General features: G+C 44.8%; 1 protein-coding gene across 1 annotated transcript in view; it reads right to left on the bottom strand.

Moving 5' to 3' along the window:
• arhgap9 (Rho GTPase activating protein 9) overlaps window positions 1–24,937 on the bottom strand; it is a gene marked incomplete at its 5' end in the record, with an annotated part of 30,507 nt that extends 5,570 nt beyond the window's left edge. The window contains 17 exons of the mRNA XM_080000546.1: window positions 412–465; window positions 1,118–1,195; window positions 3,012–3,110; window positions 4,072–4,191; window positions 5,432–5,540; window positions 5,951–6,049; window positions 6,810–6,905; window positions 7,165–7,252; window positions 8,065–8,126; window positions 8,813–8,911; window positions 9,134–9,286; window positions 13,702–13,767; window positions 17,228–17,320; window positions 20,334–20,588; window positions 23,909–24,306; window positions 24,394–24,592; window positions 24,716–24,937. Of these exons, the coding sequence (XP_079856672.1) occupies window positions 412–465; window positions 1,118–1,195; window positions 3,012–3,110; window positions 4,072–4,191; window positions 5,432–5,540; window positions 5,951–6,049; window positions 6,810–6,905; window positions 7,165–7,252; window positions 8,065–8,126; window positions 8,813–8,911; window positions 9,134–9,286; window positions 13,702–13,767; window positions 17,228–17,320; window positions 20,334–20,588; window positions 23,909–24,306; window positions 24,394–24,592; window positions 24,716–24,937 (2,290 nt within the window). The remainder of the gene's footprint in view (window positions 1–411; window positions 466–1,117; window positions 1,196–3,011; window positions 3,111–4,071; window positions 4,192–5,431; window positions 5,541–5,950; window positions 6,050–6,809; window positions 6,906–7,164; window positions 7,253–8,064; window positions 8,127–8,812; window positions 8,912–9,133; window positions 9,287–13,701; window positions 13,768–17,227; window positions 17,321–20,333; window positions 20,589–23,908; window positions 24,307–24,393; window positions 24,593–24,715) is intronic.
• Between the last annotated feature and the right edge of the window lie 376 nt (window positions 24,938–25,313).

Raw genomic sequence — 25,313 nt, 5'->3', positions numbered from 1 at the left:
TATATATAAATATATATATATACAGTCACACACACACACATACACACACACATTACATCAGAAAAACTTCAATCAGAAACGCTTAAGGGAGACACATACATTTAGACGGCGGCGGAGCGAGAACTTAATGGTGAAGAGCTCTTTATGTACACGTGAGGCCGGAGGCGCGCGTCCGGCTGCCTCGGCCAGCGTTTGAGCGCGTGATTGTGTTGCAGAGAATTTGATTAAAGCCTTGTTCACATTATGCAACGCACACGCACACGCGCGCGCGCGCACACACACACACACACACACACACACACACACACACACACACACACACACACACACACACACACAGATAAGCCGGCGGACTGGCACGTCAAAGCAGAAAAGGCCCGTCTTGTTCTTCTATATTTTGTCTGGATCTACCTTGAACCAACTCCGCCGGGAACATGTAGCGGCCGTCGGTGGTCACCGCTCGCTCTGCAAACACCAACAGCATTCTGTCCTCAGCAGTAACTTAAAAACTGTTTTGATGTGTCAATTACACACCGAGTCATGTCTTCTGTTTGGATATTAAATGGTGTGTGTGTGTGTGTGTGTGTGTGTGTGTGTGTTCTTGTGTGCATAAAGTACAATGTCAAATCCTAATTTTGAATAACTGGACTGATTTCGGATCAGCGCTGACCGTCATTTGTTTTGCTCCCCGGCTTCATTGTAACACAACACATTATGGGCATTGGAGTAAAATAAAGCATCAATATTAAGAGTTAACTGTATTGCCTGTACTGTATATAATTGTATTGTTGTATAAGTAACATTACACTCTGGGAAAAAAAACAAGACTGATCTGATCAACTTGTAGTTCAATTTGCAAAACCTATACATTTTTGCGGTTCTCCCAACCTTAAAATTGAGAGATTTAAGATTTAAACCTAAAAACGAGCAATATAATTCAAACATTTTGCAATATAAAGCCAGCTCCAATTACTTTTTTTTTTTTTTGTTTCAATTTTTATCCAATATATTGTATTTCTTCAAATGCACAACTGCACGTTCAAAAAGGGGGATTCAGACTGTTAATTCTCTCTCTTTTCCACCCATCGTCGTATTTGATTCGGTGTTCCGTCCTTACCGTGGTTAACCAGGAAGCGCAGTTTCTGAATCACAGCCAAGTTCCCAGACACCCTGTAGATACCATCGGTTTCCAGCCCTGAAACGACCACACAGTCAGTTTCAGGTACTGCAGATTAGGGCACTAGAGGCCGCGCTCGCACTCCTGATATGAGGAAGCCGAAGCTCACGTCACGAATGCAGAGCATCACTTTTTCCACCCGCAAATGCAGTGTTTTTTTTTTTTTTGTTTTGTTTGGTTTTTTTTTTTCCCTTGAAAAATTCAAACAACTTGTTGTTCTCACTGGCCTTTAAAATGACAAAGCTGGGCAGATTCATAATTCATCCTGCCTGGGAACGTTGCTTTTGATGCAACGAAACTACAAAGCTCTGCAACGCGTGAGAAACAAATAACAGACAGCGCGGGGGGAAACTCGGAGCCAAAACAGCTCCGCACAATGTCATCACGCGCTCGTCAACACCTGTAGAGAGCCACGCAACAAACATCGTCTCTGCATCATAACCGGTGGGAAAGGGCTATTTACTTCCTTTTTTTTTTTTTTCCTCTCTCTCTCTCAACACTTTTCAGACACACGAGCGTTCTCGCAGGGCTCGCTCGCTCGCTCGTTGCGAAATGAAGATCATCTGAGTTCCAGCGTTCCGAGCGCTCCGGCGTTTCTTTTTCCGTTTGGGGGAAGTTGAGGAAAAAAAAAAGGCTCCACCTTCGCGGCTCGTTAAAGAAACAAAAAAAAACAAAAAAAAAAACAAAGGGCGCTGAACGCCGACGGTGGACGGGCTCTACCTTTGAAACAAAAAAAAAAAAAAAAGAGCGATGGTCGAGCTGCGATGGTGTCATCATTTTTAAGTGGCATAATAACGGCCGCTCGCGTGACAGCGCAAGCAGATGGACGGTTGCGACACCGACGGGGACGGGGCGGACTGGGGGGCTCACAGAAACACGATCTATTAAATAATTACTGTCATCGTGACCAAGCAGGGAAACAAACGAGAAGCAACCGAACCAACCTGTTAAATCTTTATCAACGCGTCCGAGACGACATGACTGATTGCAGCGGTAATGACGCTCATGGTGATTATTCCACAGCAGCCGACGGGTAATTACTGAAACAACGCTCATAAATAATAGCATTAGTGATGAGCGACATTACTCAATAGTTGTCTTACGGACACATTAGTCTTTGTATTTTTTGATTGTTTTAGCAGTTTATACCACAATTCACTCGACGGGGGTCGTTTGTTTCTTTAGTTTCCGTGAGCTGATTCTTACCAAATTTTCTTAGATTGTTCTTCGATTTGAACCAGTTTCTCGAGAAGAGGAAAAAAAAGGCAACTATTGAAAACTTTGAAAATCACGGCTTTTCTTTTTTTTTATTATTATTATTTTCTTTACAAATGCCATGATGAAATGCAATTTTTTTTTTTCCCCTCGCCTCTTTTTTCTCGAACGGGTTTGTCCAATTGCGTCGTTTCTTTGTGCTGAAGCTCTCTCAGTCTGACAGACTTCATTCACCAAAATGCCGCTCCTGAGAGACCACCGTGGCCAAAATACGACGTTTTTACGGAAACGTGAAATATTAATTTGCTGTATTGTGCTGAAAAGTCTCGGCGCGGCTCCATTTTCCTCAATTTGGATCTGCGTTTGCCTGGCACTTGTCACAGGTTTTTGCATTTCACTCTACTTCACTTTTGGCTCTGAAAACCAGGCGGAGCGTGTTCGTCACATGGCTGTCAGGTATTTAAAGTGCATTGTCGACGCTGCGGAGCTGTCGGCTAATTGCTGTTCCAAATTTGGAATCCAGGCCGCTTCCGTCATTTTATTTTGCGGCGGCTCAGGGAGAGTTGCAGCACGGTGTCGCGGGGAGATAAGCTCCCGGCGGCGGCTCCTGTGACCGTACCTCGGCTCTCCACGGCCTCCGTGCACAGCCTGACGAAGCGAGGCACCGTGCTCTTCTCCCGCTCGCACAGCATCTCCAGCTGGCAGCCGAAAACCTGGTCTGCACGGGGACGGGCGACAAGGGACAACCGGAAAGACACACACACACACACACACACACACACACACACACACACACACACACACACACACACACACACACACACACACACACACACACACACACACACACACACACACACACACACACACACACACACCTTGTTCAGGAATGTTTGATAGAACCATCAGGGCTTTTACCAGCACGATGACATTACCATCCCATGTAATGAAGATATTGGCAGAGCAACTTTACCGAAGCTCGTCATAGGTCACAATAATCCCTTTCATTTGATATACATTATATGTTGCTCTGTCATTTTTCATCCTGGGCTTAACCTTGACGATGCAACTATTCCTGGTTCAAACTCGTACAGCTCTAAATTAGAGAGCAGTAGAACGACACAATTACTGTTTTGCGTCTATTTTTTAGACCGATCGGGTGGAATGGATGAAAAGCTTGACTACAGTATATCTAAGGCAATACCTATGATACATCTTAATTCAATTCCTAACGTGAACCGGTACTGGTGTTCAAAACAAAGTTTTCAAGGATACCGTAACCGACCCGTGACAGCTGTTTACTGTTGGGTAACAAGGCATTTATAACATCCAAAGACTTACAAAGAGATTTTATTTTTTATTTTCATCCATTTACTCTTCTTGTTTATTATGAATGATCAAAATGGAAATGAAGCGCGCTTTGCTTTGTTCCACACGCAAACAAGAACGATCTTGATTTACCCGCCAGCAAATGTTTGTGCTGGTTACCATGGTTACCCACGACCCGGTGCATCACAGAGCTCTTAGATGAACCGTGTTCATCTGACGTTAATTGACGGCGTAAATCATTTATGAAAAGATGTTCGCCCACAGCAGCGGCCTGACCCAGTGTACACATTCACATTAGGCAATCACGCATCAGAAAAAATGAAATAAAATAAAAAATAAACTAATCTCACCTTTGATGAGCCCCTTCTCTTGCAGCGCCTGCAGCGGAGGCCTCCGGAGGATCAGCTTCTTCAGGCGGCTCTTCACCCGCTTCCGCTCCGTGTTCTCCAGGTTGGAGGCCGAGCGGGGGACTGTGGAGGGAGGGGGGGAGGAGGAAAAGGAGAGGGGGAAGGGGGAGGAAGAGGAGGAGGAGGAGGAGGCGGAGGTCAGCGCGGGCCGGTCTGCTAGAGTGGAGGCGGAGGGGAGGAGGTGCGAGGGGGCGGTGGCGAGGAGGAAGAGGGGGAGGGCGGGGCGGCGGCGGAGGTGAGAGAGCGCCGTGGGAGGGATGACCTGCCACGGGGGCTGCGTGAAGATATAGCTGGGCTGGATGGAGGTGACAATGGAGGAGAGAATGGTGGGATGAAAGAACCCTGGATGGAGGTTACGAGACAAACAGACAACGAGGAATGAAAATGAAGCCCCGGAGGAGGCCAGTGGCTCGGGGAAGGACGTGTGGGAATGTTCTCTGAAGTTCCCTTCATGACACCCTTGGTGAAAAAAAACAGTGTTCCAGGGGATCGGGCTGGGTCACAAATTGATACAACATCTACTCTACTGTGTATCTGGATATGAGACCAAACATCATCTTGGATCAATCTAGCGAATGATTTATCTCGTAATGGCAAGATATGATTGATTATTGTCTTGAAGGCTGCATTCGAGTAAAGTGATGCAACTTTCTGAAATTCAACGCCTCTACCCGCCTGGTCATAATATCCACATTACAAATGATTGTTTCTCAAGTATTTCTCATGTGTAACCATATGGAAAGCACCCATAGTCATTACCAAAATATTGTCAAATTGTCAATATTGAGGTATTCAACGAAAAATGTTCATTTGATCAATATCGATTCATTTAATCAATCGCCCAGGACCTACCAGAGGGCATGTCAAACACGCCTCCTTTATTTTGTTGTTACTTTGTACGATTTCCACAGGCCCACGCGATGCTATTCCTCTCGGATGAAAGGGCCTTTCCTCCCAAATTCACCTTCACAAAGACGCAGTTTAGCAATGAATCTGAGTCGGTAGCTAAAACCAAACAAACAAGTCGTTTGTATTGCTCATTACCGCATGCATCCTCATTACCTTTCCTTGTTTTCCTCCTTACGGAAAAAAAAAGAAAAAAGGATTTGTTCACATTTCAAACGTATTTGATTGACCTTGAATGAGCGATCATTCATATAACCAGGATTTGACTAAACATCTTAAATGTTTTCTGATGACTGCCGCGTCGTTATTTCACTTTCCGCCAGCCACAATGAGGCTGGCTGCATCTTGACTTCATTCTTCAGGAGAAGCGGAGGGAAGTCGCGGCGTTGAGACCTACGTGACGTTCTGCATCGGTCCTCGTCGTCGCCGCTGTGGTCCAACATCTCCACGCTGCCGGCTCTCCTCAGGGAGTAGAGCAGGACGTTGTCCAGCGGGTTCTCACGGTCCTGAAACACATGGAGCAAACTGTGTATTCATATATTCTAAACGTAGATTATGTATGAATGCATACCATAACGCTGAATGTATATAATTATCTTCAATGAATTCATGAGCTTAATTTTCTGTATTACAAACTTACATTATCTTTTAATGTACTTTTATTTTTACTAATACTTATTCGTAAAAAAAATCAGTGTAAATAACTACATTCCAGCTGAGCATTATCAATCCACAAAATTTATTTATTTACTTAAAATCGACAAATAGACACAGCATCATCGCTATATTATTAAAAAGGAGATCATATGATGCCTGTGTGCATGTGCGCGCGCGTGTGTGTGTGTGTGTGTGTATGTGTGTGTGTGTGTTTGTATGTATATGTGTGTCTATGTGTGCATTCGCGTGATTGTCCCACCAGCCTGTCGATGACACTCTGGATGGTGTTGTACCACTCTCTGATCAGGGAGTCGGTGTCCGACTGCAGAAGGAACTCGTTACCAGTCACCGTCCTCAGCTGAAACGTGCGCGCGCACACACACACACACACACACACACACACGCATTTATAAAAGACCAAAGTGTGTAACCTCTCCACAGTATTATTGTTCTTCTCAACCTTCCATTCTTGGGACCTCAACCAACACACCAAAGCAAAAACACCGATTTAACACAGTTCCTTTGTGCCCATTCAGCATGTAATAACTTACTCTGTCAGTGCTTATTAATTTAGGTTGCACATGTTCCTGACAAGCCCTGTGTTTTGGCATTGATTATTCATGCCATTTGAGGTCAGGTGAATGAGATACGTGTGTGAATTCCTCGTTGGTCCCCGACCAACGCTGTTTCAAAGGGTTGGATCTGTTCCAAGGAACCACTACCACACCAAGCCACAGCGTTTGAATTCAGATGACAAGGAATCGAAAAGTGAGGTTAGAAAGCGAAGAATTTCACGTACGAGACCTAGCTTTCACTTGACTCCCTAAATAGCTGCCTTCTCTGTTTTCTCCGCTCCACACACGTCCACGTTTTTTTTCTTCTCCCCCACCGCAACGTCAGCGCTGTTTGCTTTAGTCAGGGGTGAAAATCCTTAAATACGGATGAAAAGGTTCACCGAGGGCTTAGCGTTTTGACGAGTGCAGCGCGTGTACGCGTTTGTTTTGTTAGCGCGGCGTCGTTCAAAATTGAGAAAGTGAGAGGACCTGGGATTTGAGATTCGTACTTGAAAGGTTGAACTTCGCTGTTCGGAGGGAACTACGCCCGCGGTGACCGGTTACCTTGAAGACGTTCTTCTTGCTGGACAGCTCGTTGGCCCAGTTGAGCTGCGCTCCCCTCAGATCCACGCTGCTCTCTGGACGACTGTTTCCTGGTTTCTGGTCATAGGGGACAACACACACACACAGACATCGCCTCAGAATCAAACGACAAGAAATGATTTATTTTGTTAATAACCTATTGTTCAAGGGGAACGCGCTCTCAGCCTTTGTTCCCGTGGAGGTCCGACACAACGCAGCTCTATGCAACACATGTGGTTTCCTGTATCGGGGTCTGTGTGCCACTGAATGAAGCCAGTGAGTAAGAAGTTAATAGTTGTGTTGAAATACATATTGGATGTTTTATTTCTGCTCTTACCCAGCTGGAGGGGGTCTGCGATTTGGGATCCTTGAAGAAAACCAGGCTGTTCCCCACCAACACCACCCACGACGGATTCCAGTTTTTCCTTCAGAAACCGACACGGGTGCACAAGGTTTTTATAATCCCATTTCAGATGGAATTCATACTCGCTTTCACCTTCACTTCACCCTCTAAAATATTACCCACACCCATTAATATGAAATATTTTACACGGCTTTAAGTTCGGGTGATTGATTTGATCGGATGAGAGCAATCCATGTGTGCTTAGATAGGATTGAACCAGGATCCGCTAATGGCTGTATTGTAGCTTCAATCACAGTAAACAACAGAGCAAAAATGTATACATTTGCAAAACATTTGCGACGTGCAAATCAAGGTGTATGATACAATGTTCTCCTGCTATGGTGACACACGGTTACAAAGCCAATCCTCTCGTGCGAAATCATCGAGATATACCCAACTCATGCTGTTTTCACACATGCACTGTAAGCCTGAAATTATCCGGACATTGCCCCGAGGAGCTGTACGCTCTGTGTGAACGCAATCATTTGACCCGATACATCCAAATACATGGCGTACCAACGCAAAACATTGCACAACTTCTGATAAGTCTGTAGCCTCGTCCGCCATCTTGGGTGTCTTGTAAAGCTCTGCAGCGTCAGGCCCTGCCTCCTGCACGCTCTACCCAGGCTCCGCCCCTCGTCTAAACCAAATGGAGGGTTTCCAGGTGGTGTTCACGCATCTGACACGGACAATCTCGTTTGTTTTTTTACTACATGTGTGAAAGGGTAAATCCGGACAATGTCAATAATCAGGTCCAGACATTGTCGTGCGTGTGTGAAAGCAGCTTTATATACAGCATCTTATTTCAAATAACACATCCTGCATTAGTCTTACCTCAGTTTTCTGCCTCCCTCTGCAATCTTGGTCTTATTCAGGATACCGGCCTTCTCCAACTCCTGGAGAAAGAAGTCACAGTGTCTCCATGTCCAAGGCCCGGTGCAAATATCACATTTGTTCTCTCAATCATATTGTACATACTCTTATTTCTTCGATTCAAAGACATCTTATTATCAAACACAGTAATACTTGCCGAACTGCTTATACTATATATATATATATTTTTTTTTTCTTTTTTTTTTTCTTCTTTGACTCAACTGGTCAGCTGTTGCCCAACTTCCTTTGTTCAAACTGTACTGTAGGTCTAATGTAATCTGTAACCTGTGTATATACTTTTATACTGAAAATAAAAAATAATAAAAAAATCTAAGCCTTTGGATATACCGTGAATGATTTGGCCAACATAGAGGTAATTTCGATATCATTCAAATCCATGTCCATCTCTATATTATTAAGGGCAATAAAATAATTCATTTTCATGTTTTCCTCCATATCGTGTCACAACACTGTAAGTCCCAAAAAGGCGAAACTTCAGAGAAAAAATACGTAAAAAAAAAGACAAACACAAAAGAGGAGCAAGAGGTTCTCCCGTGTGAGTAATGCGTTGTAGTTCTGAAAAAAAAAAACATTTGACCAAACTCATAAAAAGCAGAAGAAGAGCGGCTGTCACAAAAGCGGAGATCAGCAAAAGATATAAACGCTCCCTTCACTCTTAAAAACTAAAATGGTTTGGCCGCCGCCTTACTGGTGTGACTCCGTCGCTTTCCGGGGAGCTGTCAGGAGACGGAGGCTCCACTATGATGTCGGTCAAGTTGTAGGAATAGTCGGCACACTGCTGCGCGACCTAAAAAAAACAAAGGTGGAACACTGAAGGTACATTAGGGTGTTCATCAATGTCTGAACATAAATATCTAAATATCAACAGCTAAAGACCTTATTTATAATGTGCGTCTAAATGAACGGTATGAAGTCATTCTTGCATCGGGTCGTGCTGTGTGTGTGTGTGTGTGTGTGTGTGTGTGTGTGTGTGTGTGTGTGTGTGTGACCATGCTCTGCAGCTTTGTACCTCGCCGTTTTTGGGTAGTGCCATAGACTGGGAGTGGGTGAGGTGCTGCTTTCCGTCATGCGGGTACCGGGAGGAGTTGGGAGAGCAGGCATCATCGCCCTCGCCGAACGGCGCCGTGCTCAGCGCGTCGGAGGAAGCGGCGCGCTGCATGCTCTTCGGGAGGGGTTAAAAGAGGCGAGAGTTAGGGTCAAAGGTGAAGGGTGAGCGGGCAAGAGGACACAAAGGAAAAGGAGCAATGATCCGCTGTGGCTCCATGTAAAGCCTTTTCTATAATGTAAAGGTTCTCTAGTCATTCATACATGCATGTGGTTGTTTCTTTATTGTTGTCGATTATGTTATGTATTATGTAAAACCATGCATGACTTTCACCCTTGAAGTAACATGTTTTTAGGAGTTCATTTTTACCCAATACCCAAAAATACTTATGTAAAGTATTTCTCTCTGCACTTTTAGTCATCGGTTATTATAGTGCGTACCTTTTTATAAATAGGTAATTCAGCATGCATTTTTAATCTAAAAACATTTCTGTTCCAGTATGGAACCATTTAGATGCTTTACCTTTGCCTTGGTTAAACATTTTAAACCCTTTTCCTTTAATATAAAGCGGGCTCTGTCAGTATCTGTATGGGTTCTGTGTTTGCTGAGACGGATGAATAGCATGGAGGGGAAATGGCCTGGAGGCATCACTGTACAACACAGCCAAGGCCTTCGGATCATTCATATCGGGATTCCTGGATTTTGAGGCGTTCTTATCTACTGGCCCCCATAACAGACGACTGTGTGGGCAAGTAGGAGGGATTTCTTTTTTGCGTTTTACAGTTTTCGTGGCAATAGCCGATGTTGTAAATGCTATGTGTATCTTACCACAAGCATGTCCTATCCACCAAGTCATTTCCCTCAGAGAATTGTGAGAAGTGGTGCACTTTCAAATTTCAAACATCAATCAATTAATCCATATATATATATTTTTTATATATACATTGACAATAATATTTTGGAGATGACTATCGGTGCTTTCATAAGATATTTAAACACAATAAATATTAGACCAATGATCATTAGCAATGTGGATATTATTACCAAGCAGGAAGAGCCGTTGATCAGAACAGCTAGAACAGTCTACGAAGTTCAGAAAACTGCATTATTTTACTGTAATGCAGCCTTGAAGACATTTAACGATATTGACACAATATTTAATATATTAAAAAAAAATATATATATATATATATTTATTTATTTTTAATTATAATTTTTTTTTTATCAAAAAAAATATTATGATAACTTTAGCGTATATATCGTCCAGCCCTACACTAGTGGTGCTACAAGGATAACCAGGGTATTACTCCTGTGGTTCATCTAAATCAGTTTATACAAAACAAATTAAAGAATAAAGAATAACAACAATGGACATGTTGTTCTGCTTATCATTAGAATTGCCATGAAACCATCACGTTCCTCGTTCATCAGACCTTTGTCGTGTGAAATTGAGCAGACTAGTGTACGGGCAAACTGCGCTCATGGCCCCGTGCCAGTTAGGCTTCAACCGCTGTGTGTTTCAACTGTTTTGCTCCAGTGCCCAGCGAGCGCTGAGAGGCAGAGGCGGTGTCTGGTCGAGAGAAAGATTTATGTATCTGCATAGGACCATGCAGAAGATAAGGTGCATGTACACACACAAAAGCCCCCCCCCCCCAAAAAAGGCACAGAAGACAAAAAAATAAAGCGCGTGCACACAACTCACCCCTCGCATCTATACATTCCGTACCAGCGGCGCAGATAGGTGAATTGTGTGTGATAAAGTATCTTTCCCAATCCCCGTAACCCAGTTTCAACAATCACACTAAATACCCCTCCTAATGTTTGCCATCTCTCCATGCAAGGAGGATTAGCATTAAGAGCCAAATCTGCTCCTTCGCTAAGAGGAGGCCTTTAAAACGGCTTTAAAACCAAGTGCACCCACACCCCGCTGTGATGCAACATGTTGAACTGCTTGGATAACAGCTTTTTTTTCTTACACCATGAGTCGCTATATTTTACCTCCTCAATGTGCACAAACGCTGAGCTCTGGAAATCTAAATTGCATGGCTGGCATTGCTTTAATGTACTCTACGGTAACACTGCTCGGATGCAGTTTTTTTTTTTGCTGATCTTACTTTTGGAGTTCATTGATTTTCAGAAGGATATTCACCTCCGACAGTCCCCTTTCAGGTCGTTAGACTGAAAGTGGGAGGTGAACGGGCGCGGCAGAAGAGTACTGATGCACAATAGCGGAAAATAACCATGAGGAAGAGAATGGTGTGACCTGCAAGTATTAAAATGAGCCGCACGTAATACTTCCTTTACTGGTCCAGCTAGATAAGCAGAGATGGGGAAGAATTTTTTTGTTTGTTGTTGGTAATGTGAGAGCTGTTTCATGAAAGTCAAATGAAATTCCACGCAGCAACGCGGGGCAGAATAACACAATAAGCCGCCGCAGATCCAGGAACTCCCTTTTGGATCCCAATAATTGCCCTGCCGTTTAAATTGACTAACAAAAAGCTCAACGCATGCAGCCCAGTGGGTCTCAGGTGGAAGACTTCCTCTTATCAGCCCAAATTCATGATGAAATCCAGCAAACGTCTCGTACATAGTCTCCTCAAAGACAAAAAGTTAAAACGGGGGAAAACCTTTCGAGCTTATACTTATATAGGTGAGAAAAGTGACTGTGAATGAAACGTCTCCAGGCTGTTTCGCGCCGTTGCTCCATAAATGGGACCGTACTTAAGAGACTGAGGTACGCTGATCAGATTTCAAGCACGTGAACTAGGTCACACAGAAAACTCACCGCTCCCAACAAAAAGTGTAGCCGTGGAAAAAAGTGAAAATTGCAATGTGAAATTGAATGTGAAAGCCGCGTAAAATACCATAAAATACCATGTCACAATGATGACTGAACTGCAAAATAAGCCATCACGGACCCAGGAGCTTCCATTCGTGGGGCGGGGCACAGCTCAACATATCATAGCAGTTGTTCATTTTCGTGATAAAGGCACCAAATGTGGCAGATGTGTTGATAGATAAACTGGGAACAGAGCCGGATATTGGGCCGTCACAAACTCGCACTCCTGTGTGCCGTGGGAGACATTTTTAAAAACGACCCCAGCGGACGGTCAAACTGTCCTATACCATTGGAGCCACATGCAATGACGACACATCATTTAGATCCTAGTCACCCTGAGAACCAAAGAAAATAGTCACTCACAATTCTATGGACTTTTACAAAGTAATTGGTCCTTTTTATTATATTATAACTGTATCATAAAGTGCCCTGATTCAGTAAAACAGTTCTCATATGATTATTTTGTCAGATGGTGAATACTACAGCAAATGTTGTTTGTTTTTTTTATTTAGAAAATGATTTACAGAAGCATGTCAGTAACATACATATAATTATGTAGAATGTTAACGTGTAATCAATAAATATAGCAGAATTAGTAGTAGCAGTAGTACTGTAGTAGTAGTAGTCGAGTATTAATACCAGTACAAGTACTATAGTACCAGAAAGAACAGTACGGTTGTTCTAGTGGAATTTATTAGTTCTAAAATATAGGAAGTTCTTTCTGACTAATGTACTGTATCTGTGGTGGTTGTATTATTGCAGGTTACGTAATAATCAAGATGGTAGTGTTGGTGGTGGTGCTGGTGGTGACTAATTGACTGGCAAAAGAGGTTTCTGCGAAAAGACACAGGGTGTCCACCCCCCTCGATACCTTGTAAATTACAGCCTGCAAACAAGACAAACTGGGCACTGTGTGTCATCCGCCAACAAGACCGTATTGAGACGCTGACCGGCCCCGACGCTGGCGAAGAGGAAGGACGCCGGGAGCACATACACGCCTCTGCGGGGGAGGACGTGCCAGCTGACTCTAAGATCTCCCATTCGCTCAAATATCAAAGTGCCATGCCAAGGTCCGCGGTCGGTTGTCTCACCGGGATGAACAACTCACATGAATCAAGATGTGTTCATAGAGCGGTTCAAATAGTGTGCAGCAACTGCACGGGTTCTTTTAAAATAACTAAAGTAGCACAGTTAATGGCCTGCGTACATTCACTGAACACTGTTACATGGCCTATGTTAATACATAACTGCGCTCGCTACTTTAATCCGGTTATCGCAGGTAGAGACAATCTCACCATTTTGTTGCATTTTCTTTCATTTGTTATTAGCTTACATTGGAATAAAACATATTTTTTCACTTTAACATGTGTGTAAATAATATTTGTGGAGCTGAAAACATGGTAACAGCGGCTTGGGGGTGGCCAAAGTGTTCAATTTCAGTATCAGAATGGCAATCTGCTATGGCCCAATATTCAGATTTCTTCTACATATATGAAGCTATGCTGTATATGTACCAAATTTGGCGCATTCATCACAAAATGAACAACACGGCTTGGAATTGCACAGATGACGTCTCTCTTTCTCTCTCTCTCTCTCTCTCTGACTTTTCACCCCATGGGCCCAAAATCACATGGTGAAACAAAGCAAACGTCCCGTCGTGACAAGAGACTGGAGCCTCAGAGAGAGTTTTCACCTGTTTCATCTGCCAGCCGCTGTGAGCATTCCTGTGGTGGCTCCCGAAGAGGAAATCTGGTGACAGCTACAGAAAGAGAGAAAGAAAAATAGATCCAGAAAGAAAGTTAAACAGCATAATGGACCAAAAGCAAAGAGTTGAGATGTAATGCAGTTGAGGCATTCAGCCTTCACTGGTAAAGCCTCAACTCGCGATCATGTTGGTAAACGCAAATCCAATGTGGATACCAAATCACCGACAGTGGTAACATACATGATGTATTAAAAGAAAACTCTATTTAACATTACAATGAACGACAGTTTCAGACGATGGACCCAAATAAGATCCTACTCATTTGACTCAGACAGGCTCATCTGATTTCCATAAAAAAGAAATAGGTGACACAGTGAAAGCCATATCTGTCCCTGTGAGGATGACACAGCCTGCACACAGAGAAACCTCACAATGATGGGCAGATATAGAGACGTGTATCCACTAACAGCGCATTAAACGTTACACAGCAAATTGTAATTCTCAGAAGACAACAATAAAAAAATGACTCGAATGAACTTACAGCGGTGGTGCTCATCATCCCCCAATGATGGAATACAGCAAACAAAACACTCTGATACCAAGCGCTGAGCGTTAATCTGTTGAGCAAACGGCCGCGGCTGTGTGTAGTTTTATATAATTTCCTTTTGGTGTGGTCTTCAAAAATGCTTTCCCTTCGTTCTGTGTTTCTGCCGCGGTCCCTGCGAACTTCCCTGTTCTAGTGGGAAGCCGGTTCGATCAGAGAGCACAACGCTGCACCAGGAAGCCGCATGACACTTAATGGTCACACAGCCGTTTGGCAACTGCATTGCTGTGGTAACTGTTGTTGGCACATTGCTACATTTTGTGACGCATACGTGCGTTGACATGCATCTGAGAGCATTAAGTATAAAATAAGTATAAAATACTCAGGGTGATTTTGTTGTTTGATTGTTTTGCGTTTGAGGAGATCTCGCAAAACTTTTTTTCATTCAGAATTCAACACTTCACTATATAAGGAAGTAAACTGGATCACAGACAAGATGAACAAAATGTGTATTCGGGGCAGTTCCAACATGCCGTCATCCATGTTTAATCCAGATCGCTCCATTATTGTGGAATCATTTTGTAAAAGACTGTATTCTTTAATCATCGCCGCAAAGCGCGCGTGGCCCCAGATGACGGCGCGCACAGGTCACATGATAGCATTGCAGTCTAGGGGTTGCTCCACAATCGGGACCTCAGCAAGATGGTGGCACGTGCAGATGTAACTGACGTCAGACTTTAATGGAGATCATGGATACAACAAACCAACTGACAATCTGAATATGACTTGTATTTGGGGCAGTTCCAACATGGCGTTTCATCCAGATCGGTGCAGTATTGTTGATACGAGTTTGTGATCAACTATCACCACCTCACCAAGATGGCGTCACGCTCAGCGCGCATGTACAAGTTGATGGAGTACACAGATCACGTGACTTTAACATGATCTTTAAGTAAAGTACTTTAATTGAAGTAATATAATAGGAATATAAAGGAATCTAAGATGTGCATATATCTTCTACAATTGAAGTCAGTTAAACCACTTGCTTTAAGTTCATTTATTTATAGGTTCATAAAATACAATAATATTGTGAAGGCAGTTTTCTGTTGATTTATAAAGTGCCATAAAATAATTCTGTTCCCCCAAAATGAATTAATAATCGTGAAACCAGGCCGGAACGGATGAGCTTCTGCAGTCACAACAAACACTATAGAGAGCCAAAGCGCACTGGTCCATTGAACTTTAATGAAGGGCTGACTACCATCGACACTGTGTATTGCTTCTTGCAGCTATATTTATTATTATTATTATTATTATTATATTAAAATACAGAATGGTAAAAAGACAGGATACCCAATACGTGTGCGATAAGTGTAACACGTTTGATGGAACCTTAATATACAGAGGTATAGGGGAGTATCCCCACCACGATAGAAAAAACTGCCTAAAAAAGTCAGATTTTTATATTGTAAGTGATTTTTAGGACCCATAACAATTTAAAAAAGAATTGTGAGTTGAAATCATACATGTATTTCATTACGAAAAGTGGTGTCCCCACATCTACAGTACCCTCTCAGTCAGGTGGCCCCACAACATAGTGTGTCCGTGTGTGTGTGTGTGTCTTTGTGCTTGATGGGACCTTGATATAAAGAAGTATAAAGTATAGGGAGCAAGTTCGATTTATTTTTTGTTTTAACTGTAAATGAGAGGAAAAATCAGACATTTCCTGATTATAGTAGTTTCCAAAACATGTATGAACATCAAAAAACAACAACTGACATATATGACATATACTTCAAGATGCTCCCGACCGACTAGGAACAGGAGGGTCAACAGCATGTCATGTCCTGTCAAGTTAAAGTAGGGTTTAGGTTTCCACGGGGTCTGATTAAGTGGTTTAAATTTAGCGCTATCCCAAAATGTTTTGGGCTTAAATGAGTGGTATGTGTCTGAGTCTCCATCCCAGATGGCCCCGATGGTTACAAGCTACTGCTCATCTGCGGTAGATCAAGAGGCATTACCTTTTTTTTTTTTCCCCCTTCAGGGGATTAGCTCAACAAAAACATCATCCAAATGAAAGCAAAGGAGGTTGTTGATGAATAAATAAAATCAGTTATAAATAGACGGGTCAGCTAACAAGATGTGGCCTCGTTTTTGAGTTTGGCCTCAGTCTGCCTCGTGCCTCATGATCTAATCTGGAACATAATGTCGGTCTGGTCACTCTCTGGACTCTGACACCCACCAGATTGACGCGCACGCACACACGCGCACACGCACACACACACACACACACACACACACACACACACACACACACACACACACACACACACACACACCTTCTCTGGGTGTCTGCGTATGTGCTTTGTGTCTGTCTGTGTTTGCAACGGTCTATACAGTTGCCAAAAAAAGACTTTTAAAAATTGTATGAGCCCGTGCTCAGTGTCCACTATTTTTAGGACTCTATTTGGGATTTGACACACAGTGATAACACGCTATACCAGAGGACAGTGCTCTCAAAACGTGCTCGACGTGCTCAATATAGGCTTCCGGAGCATAGATGCTTTTAAACTTAGAAAGAAAGAAAAAAAACACAGAAAGTAGAAAGAAAAAATAAAAAATGAAAGCTAAAAGCAAAAGTAGAGACGTGGGTGAGGAGAAACACATGCGGGCCTCAGGACTCGACTCTAAGTGGCAGAGTTCCTTTGAAGTTAAACCTGGTGAAATGAAGCATGTCTGCACCCGAGGAGAAGACCGGGAGAAGGAGCTCGACGTGCAGCGCTGCCCTGCCAAAAGGGAGGGCGCTCGACTGGTGCTGCGCGACACTGTGCCAGAATCCTGATTAAACTCATAAAAGGCAGTCATTCAATTTGGAGAGGGGGATAATATGATGGAGGTGATTATTGTCCTCCATCATCGATGACCATCACACACATTGCTTCAGAGCTCGGTGTCGTTTCGGCGCCTTACCCGGTGCATCGTGGCGCTGCCGGCACTGGCAGAGAGCGGCAGGGAGAGATGGCCGGTTTCCCTCGGTAAAGTTTGGGGGGGCACAGGACTCGCCTGGCAGAGACACGGGAGCAGATTTGAACAACATTTAAGTTCAACAATTTCGGATCAATTGTCAATTGTTAGATAAGCAATCTGGTAAACTGTAATGTTTGTCTGGTATGAATAGTCTATATGGTCTATACTATTCATCAATGGATATATGCATGATGTATGGCACAACAGTGACCGTGTTAACCCTATAAACGCACAGGCCTAGAAAGACAAGTGATTTTCTTTATTTTATTTATTATTTTAACCTGTGCTGTCAGCATGCTGGCCATACAACACAGAGCATTTGTGCCATCGCATCCAGGATAGAGTTAGTCTGCAAGTGGAGTTCAGCTTCTCAACCTGCAATGCAACTCTTTATTCATTCTTAAATCATCAAAAGCAACAACTCTGTCCTGTGGACGACCTGTAGGATGACAAGAGCACAGTTTTTTGTCATACAGAGCCACCACCAAGACACCCCCCCCCTCTTTGGAGAACTATTTTACCATGTTTGGGTCTATAAACAACTCATCACATCTCCAAGAGGGGGAGAATCTCCACGGGTGAGACAAATAAACATAGAACCAAACAACATCATCCACATGGAAAAACATAAACATCGGACGACAACATGACAACAAAAAAACAGAGTTAATTCAGTCCAGGAAAAGTGGAACAGCAGTTGGACACGTGGCCTCTTCCTGTCATAGTTATGGCAGTAAATGAGGAAGAAAAGGAGAGGGATGCAACCAGGAGGGTGCTGGGGTGGCGTGTGTGTGTGTGTGTGTGTGTGTGTGTGTGTGTGTGTGTGTCCACCAGTGAGTGTATATTATGTGAGTGTCTGGGACTTATCGGTTCTGGTGAATACAGTCGATATTATGTTGTGGCGCCTCCAAGCAGCAGAAAGGGCCCCGAAGCCACCCCTCAGTCCCGCAGCCGCATAGACACCCCACGGCTGCAGGAAATGCCCGAGCACCCCGCCCTGCAGCCAAAGAGGACACCCTCCCGAAACGCCCGCCACACAGGCGAGCCGGGGGGACCCCCATGCCCACTCGCACAACAGCGAGGCCCGCCCTACCGCAGCCAACCAGACGCCCCACCCAGCCCCAAGCCCCGAGCACCCACCCATGTAGCGCCACACGAGTGTGCTCAGCGCAGGGCACCCGGATGTTACCTCGGGGCCAAGACCCGAACCCGCACCCCCTGGCCCCAAGCCCGCAACCACCCCTCAAACAAAAACGCGGATGCCAGCCGGCGGCATCCCTCAGGAGCACCCCCCGCCGTCCCCGGAGACAGGCCAGCTCAACCCAAGGACAAGAGCGGGCGCCACCACCTGGCCCCCCTAACACCTCCGTGTGGCCCCCCCGCGACCACAGGACTAAGCGCCACGGACATCCCCATAGCTGTCGGGCATCCACCCAACCGCAGAGCCCCTGTGAGACCAGGAAGACCCTCACATGCCCAAAAACACCACGACATTGAACCAACTTAGGAAGACTCAAGTATTAATGGATGGAGTTATGTCAGTGATAACAGTATCCCATATTTTATCAAATTAATCAACCTCGTTTTTGGATATTGCCAATCGTTTTTCCATTGACATGTATTTTATTAATAAATATAACCATTGGGATGTGGTGAGATTATCTCTGTTTTTCCAATTGAGTAATATTATTTTTCTTGGCCATTGTGAAGGCGCTCAAAATGGGTTGGTGGTGTTTGGGTGGTGGGTCGACTGAGGAGAGGTCACTGAGGAGACAGACAGAGAGGTAGACTGGAGTGCTGTGACCCAGAAGGGTGGATAGCTTCTTGGCGATGTTGGTCCAGAATGTTTGGTTGGTGGGCAGAGCCAGAAGGCATGAAAGTAGTCATCTCTGGTATTACGGGAACAGTGAGAACAAACGTCTTTATCCACAAAACACATTTTGAACATTTTGTGTTGGTGATATGCGCTCTGTGCAAAATCTTCAATTGGATGAGTCGCATTTTGGAGTTGCGGGTCATAGAAAAGGAGTTGTTGCAAATAAGCTTCCACAGGTTGATATCGCTGGAAACAAGCATCAAGCAAGGTCTCTTTCCCATTCCATGGCTCGTAAAGATAAAGTCTCATCTGTTTTTAATAAAAGTTTGGATATTCTGGAAAAGGGATTTTTAAATGACCTATATGAGTAAGATGTTCAAACATCGGAGGTGGTTGTAGGATGTTGTTTGTAAATTGGTTTTTAACTTTGCTGTAGTTGAAGGAATTGAAGGAAGCCGTGGCCACCGATATTATACCTTTGGGTTAAGGTTGAGAAGGATACAAGGGAACCGTTTTCAAAAATGTGTTCCAGATGAGTCATTCCTTGTCTTTTCCAAGACCTGATGTATTTTCCAAGACCTGATTTCTTGAAAGATAAGTGATTTTCCTTGCCACAATATTGGAATGAACAATGTACAATCCTAAATACGGAATGTGTTGAACATATGGCTACACAGATGAAATACTTCATTGAATGATAAATGTTGGTTAAATAAGGGATAAGCAGCAATGAGCTGGAAACCCATTGGACACCTTTTACGAGTTCATACAGTATATTATCTGTTGTTGCAACAGTAACATTATTGTAGTTCATTAGGCCAAACATTATTCAAACCCATTTCAATCAATGATCAACATGATTTAAATATGCCACGTTAACCGCCGTTTGAAATGCTTTTGAATAGGGTTGTTGCGGTACCAGTGTTACCTGTGTTACGCTGTTCAGACGTACACCACTTACATGAATCGCCCACCACCCCACGGTAGTATTCTTTTCCATCAAAAATAAACCAATTTAGTTTATTTTCGGGGATAAACGCCCACGTTCATCAAATTAAAAAAACACAAATATAAACTCAAAAAATAACGGGTCACAGCCGCACCAAGGAAGCACATAAATGTTCAGATTCCAGTTTTCTTCCCTCTTCTTCTCAAACGCGTCTTTTGAAAATTCACATGATTTGAAAACATAACCGCTGTGTCATGACGTCTGACAACCAGGGGCCGCTTTACCTCGTTGGATGCACGTGTGCGGGCTCGTCGGGGGGGTTTCCAGGACCTCTCCTTGGTGATGCTGCTGACGTAGTAGCATCTCCCCGAGGTTGGGTCCACGTACTGCTCCCACAGGTCCAGGACCTGGAGTGGCTGCTGGCCCGGGGCCGGGCTGGGAGGCTCGGGCTGCAGCGACGGCCTCTTGGACTGGTGGCTTTCAGTGTAGAGAGGAGAGTCCTGCCAGGACAGCTGAGGGATGTAGGACTCTGTCGGGACCTGTTGATCCGACAGAGGAAATGTAAAAGGGAAAAAGAGAGGGGGGGGAAAGGTAAAGGAAGAATGAGGAGCAGAGGGAGAGAAGGAGGCCGTGAGACAAAATAATCAGAATTGCAAAATCTCCCTTGGTGCAGGTGCCAAATGCCAAAAAAGGGACATGGCAGTACGCACTGGATGCAATTACGCAATTACCCAGTCAATGCATGCATTGACTGGGTAATTGACTGGTTAACATACTGTATATATGAATATAGTTTGATATTTACGTACATGATGAAAAATAAGACAAATTGCCAATATACAAGAATTAAAAAATTTCAGTTTGACAGCTAAACAGAAAATACACCGATCAGCCATAACATTAAAACCACCACTAATAACCCCCAATATTGTGTAGGTCCACCCCGTGCTGCCAAAGCAGCTCTGTCCTATCGAGGCATGGACTCCACAAGACGTTATACAAGACAAGACTGTAAGTTGCAAGGTGGAGCCCCATGGATCAGGCTTGTTGTTCCAGCACATTCCACGTTGCGACGCTCACGTGCCGTGTCGTAGGGGCTGTCGGCAGTGGACCGGGGTCATCATGGACACTCTGACCGGCCTGCAGCTACACAGCCCCATACACAGCAAGCTGTGATGCACTGTGTGTTCTGACTCCTTTCTATCACAGCAGCATTAACTTCTTCAGCAATTTGTGCTACAGTAGCTCTTCTGTGGGATAGGACCAGACAGGCTATCCTCGGGTCCTCACGCACATCAGTGAGCCTTGGGCGCCCATGATCCTGTTGCTGGTTCACTGGTTGTCCTTCCTTGGACCACTTTTGGTAGGTACTAACCACTGCATACCGGGAACACCCCACAAGACCTGTCGTGTTGGAGATGCTCTGACCCAGTCGTCTAGCCATCACAATTAGGTCCTTGTCAAAGTGGCTCAGATCCTTACACTTGCCCATTTTTCCTGCTTCCAACACATCAACTTCAAGAACTGACTGTTCACTTGCTGCCTAATACATCCCACCCCTTGACAGGTGCCATTGGAACCAGATGAGCAATATTATTCACTTCACCTTGTTTTAGTGTTGTAGCTGATCTGTGTATAATATAATAACATAATGTTGCAATGGAACTCTCCCATTATGTAATCAATACAGAAACATGTAACCTATACTATATGTGTGTGCATGTTTGTGTGCATGTTTAAAGGGGTCAGCATTGTAGTATGTGAATATGTACCTGCGTACGCTTCTACAAACATTTGTGTGTTGGTGTGTGTGTGTGTGTGTGTGTGTTTTTGTTCTGGGCAGCATCTGTCTGGTCAAAGAGCTTTAGCTCTAGCTGTCTGGTCAAAGAGCTTTAAAACAATGGGAAAGGAGGAAAAGAAAAGGAGAGGAGATCAGAAACCAGCCACCTCCAACTATACAATATTACATCAGAAGGTTGGATTAAGCCACGGCTTATAGAAATGCACATGCTGAAACGGATTGCGGGGACTAAAGCGACGCGTACTGCCAAGAGCAGGGGCCGCAAAGCCAACAAAGTCAATTGAGAGGATAAATACGGAAGATCATCTTTCCAGGAGACATCGCTGAGAAAAAAATTCACTGACCAATTGGTTGCCCGAGCCGGCGAATCAGCGTTATGTAACGCCCACTCGTTCAGATAATGACGGTAGAATTGAACGCTTTTACACGTGTGTGTGTGTGTGTGTGTGTGTGTGTGTGTGTGTGTGTGTGTGTGTGTGTGTGTGTGTGTGTGTGTGTGTGTGTGTGTGTGTGTGTGTGTGTGTGTGTGTGTGTTGTACACACGTATTTGAATTGCCAGTGGACCGCAGGGGGCAGCACTGGGGCGGCGGCAGTGGAGTGATGCATGCGTTCACCTGTTCTGCCGTCTTGGCTTTATTTGCATCGCCGCTGACTCAAAATGTGAGCGCAAGTGCATCGCTCATTTGAAACTGAACTTTATTCAAACGCCGAGCGACGCCAAGATGGGGCTGTCAACTCTCAGAAGGTGAGACTGAAAGCGTGATGTTCAGGGCCGCCGAGCTTACGGCGCCTCTGGTGTGGGCAAGGCGGCTGGCTTTTCCACGCGCAATATGGCGCCGCGACGACTGCGCGACGAGGTGAACCGGTTTCAACTCCATAAACAGAAGAATTCTCCTTTGTCAAACATCATTTGTGGTTCACTCCCCTGCAGAGTGTTATATTTTCCTTCGATAAATTGGCCCTACGGCCATGATACCGACAGGGAGAAACTTGGGAAACAGGCCCCGTCGTTCGACATACGAGAGCGTGTCTGAGAAAGTTTGGAATACGGTCGATGGAGGAGAGGGGGAAGAGAGATTGGGAGTCGGAACGAAAGGAAGAAAGAAAATGTGTTTAAGCCTCGTGACCTGGATGTGGCTGCAATAATCCTGCTTACTGGTCTTCAGACGTAAGAGAGGAAGTACGTCAGCGCGAGAGAGAGAGAGAGAGAGAGAGTGAGAGAGAGAGAGAGAGAGAGAGAGATACGGTGAAGTACCTTTCGCCAAGATCGTACCGCTCTGAAACCATAGTTGTCACACGGCAAATTGTTTTTTTAGATTTGGAAGGGAGGGGGTTGTCGATGTGAGACGATGGTTGAATCGAGTAACTTCTGATATGACGGAGGAATACCATGCCGGCGATGGCTGTAATTGCTCTTCTGGGGGGTGGGGCAGGTTGGGGTTGCGTGGGGGGTGGATTATGAAAGTAGAACGGACCTAAACTAAATGCAATCCAAGCTACTAATCAAACCGCGGCTCCCAAATTTTCCCCACAATGTAGGGCTGAACGATTTGGGAAAGTAATCCAAATTTATTTAGGCCAATATTTGCAATTGATATTTTTAAGTTCCTTATCTTCTGTATTATTCACTAAACACAAGCAAAATAATCATTCTACAGTACGACCAACACAACGTTGGATACTGTCAACATATAAACTTTTCTTTCCTGTAGGCCAGGCCCATGTGTTATGATGAAATCAGAGGAATATTGATGCATGAATTGATATGAATAACATATTTAACTATTGAATTGTAAAAAGAAAAACCTTCAATGACAGTAGAATATTGACTCATTGATTTAACTCAAGCCCTGTAGTTGTTCAAATCTGAAAATGAACATTTGAAAAATATGCAGTGTTTCAGCAAAGATTTATTATTTTTTATAAAAATGTTGCACAGCACATTTCCTGACCATGACAAATAAAATCAATAAAATCAATAAAATCAAGCACCTGACGAAGAATGACTTTCTCTCTCTTTCATCCAATCGTCTCTAGGCCCGATCCTGACAGTCTCACCTGCAGATGGTTCTTCGTGCGGGTGATGTCCGCCATGTCCCACTGGCTGCAGGACTTCTTGGGAAACCTCGGGCTGGCGCGTCCGAGGAAGCCGCCGCCCACCTCGTCGTACGGGTTCTCCGGCAGATTCTCCGGCAGGTTACTGGAGCTCTGGCTCCGCGTGATGGTCGGCAGCACCCTGGGGACCATCGGTTTCGTTTGGTACACGGCGGAGGCCACGGGGGAGCCGGGGACCTTGAGGTGACCCGAGGGGGAGGTGATGGAGTTGGAGGACGAGCTGGATCCGGAGAGAGGGAGTGTCGGGAAGCGACCGGCGCCCATGACGTCGCCGTGGTGCGACACGTGGAAGGCACTGGTGGAGTTGAGGTTTTCCATGGAGCGGCAGAAGGGTTTGTTCACTGCGGGGGGGGGGGGGGGGTTATTCTATTTTTGAAATACTATGTGGTCTTGTCCTTGTATTCACCCTCGCGGCCCTGACACCTTACCTTGGTACTTTTCATTATATCTTCCTTCTGTGGGGCTGGGAGTGAGCGACACCTTGGGGAGTATCCTGAGGTTGGAGTTCAGCGAGGTGGACATGGCCATGCGCTGAGGTGAGGGCATGGGCGCGATGGGCACCTCAGTCACGTACGTGGCTGGGACATATATAGGCTTGGCTTTGCTGGCGGCGCCGATCCTTCTGACCTTTTGAAAAAAAACAAAAACAAAGACAAACAGAAACAGCAATGAGTTCTCATATTTTATTATGCACGCCAACAGTACTATGAACAATGCAAATAACTGACAAAAATAGGAGCTTTTATTCACCTGCCACCAGTCTGTGTTGGTTTTCTTCAGCAGGACAAAGCGTTCGCCCTCCCGTATGCAGACCTGGCGCCCGTCGGCGCCGCAATAGTTGTAGTCATACTGGGCCTCGAGGACCACCGTCCCACTGGGCACCCCACACACAGTCAGCCCCCTGCTGGCCACGACAGGCGCGGCGGCGGGCTGTTGGTGCCCCATCGAACGCCGCCAACTCCCAGACAGCATGGCTCTCCCGTTAAGCTCCTTTCAGCAACATTTGCTGGACAAACGCAGAGGTCCGAGGTAGCTGACGCCGGTCTCTCTTGTGTGGGGCACCTGCAACCGGATCTGGGCCAGCGCCATGCTTTGAGAAACAGAGAGAGAGAGACGAGCATGTCAAAGAGTAGCGTGGGAATTAGTCTTGTGTAATGGGAGAGAGAAAGCTTCTGAAACTGTTGTCCTCACTAAGAGCGAGCAAAAGCAGGAAATCGTTTTCAGGGGACATTAGGAGAACGGCCTCATGCTGCGGCTGCAGAGAGGAGTCGCATGAATCCCTGCACTTATAAAAATGGAAAGCTGGATTAATCTGGTGAAAATCACTGAATTCCCCTGATGGGGAAAA

Source organism: Zeus faber (assembly GCF_960531495.2).
Source record: "Zeus faber genome assembly, chromosome: 5".
Taxonomy (NCBI): Eukaryota; Metazoa; Chordata; class Actinopteri; order Zeiformes; family Zeidae; genus Zeus; species Zeus faber.
Note: the sequence above shows the minus strand (reverse complement) of the source record. Positions and strands in the feature narration are given on the sequence as shown.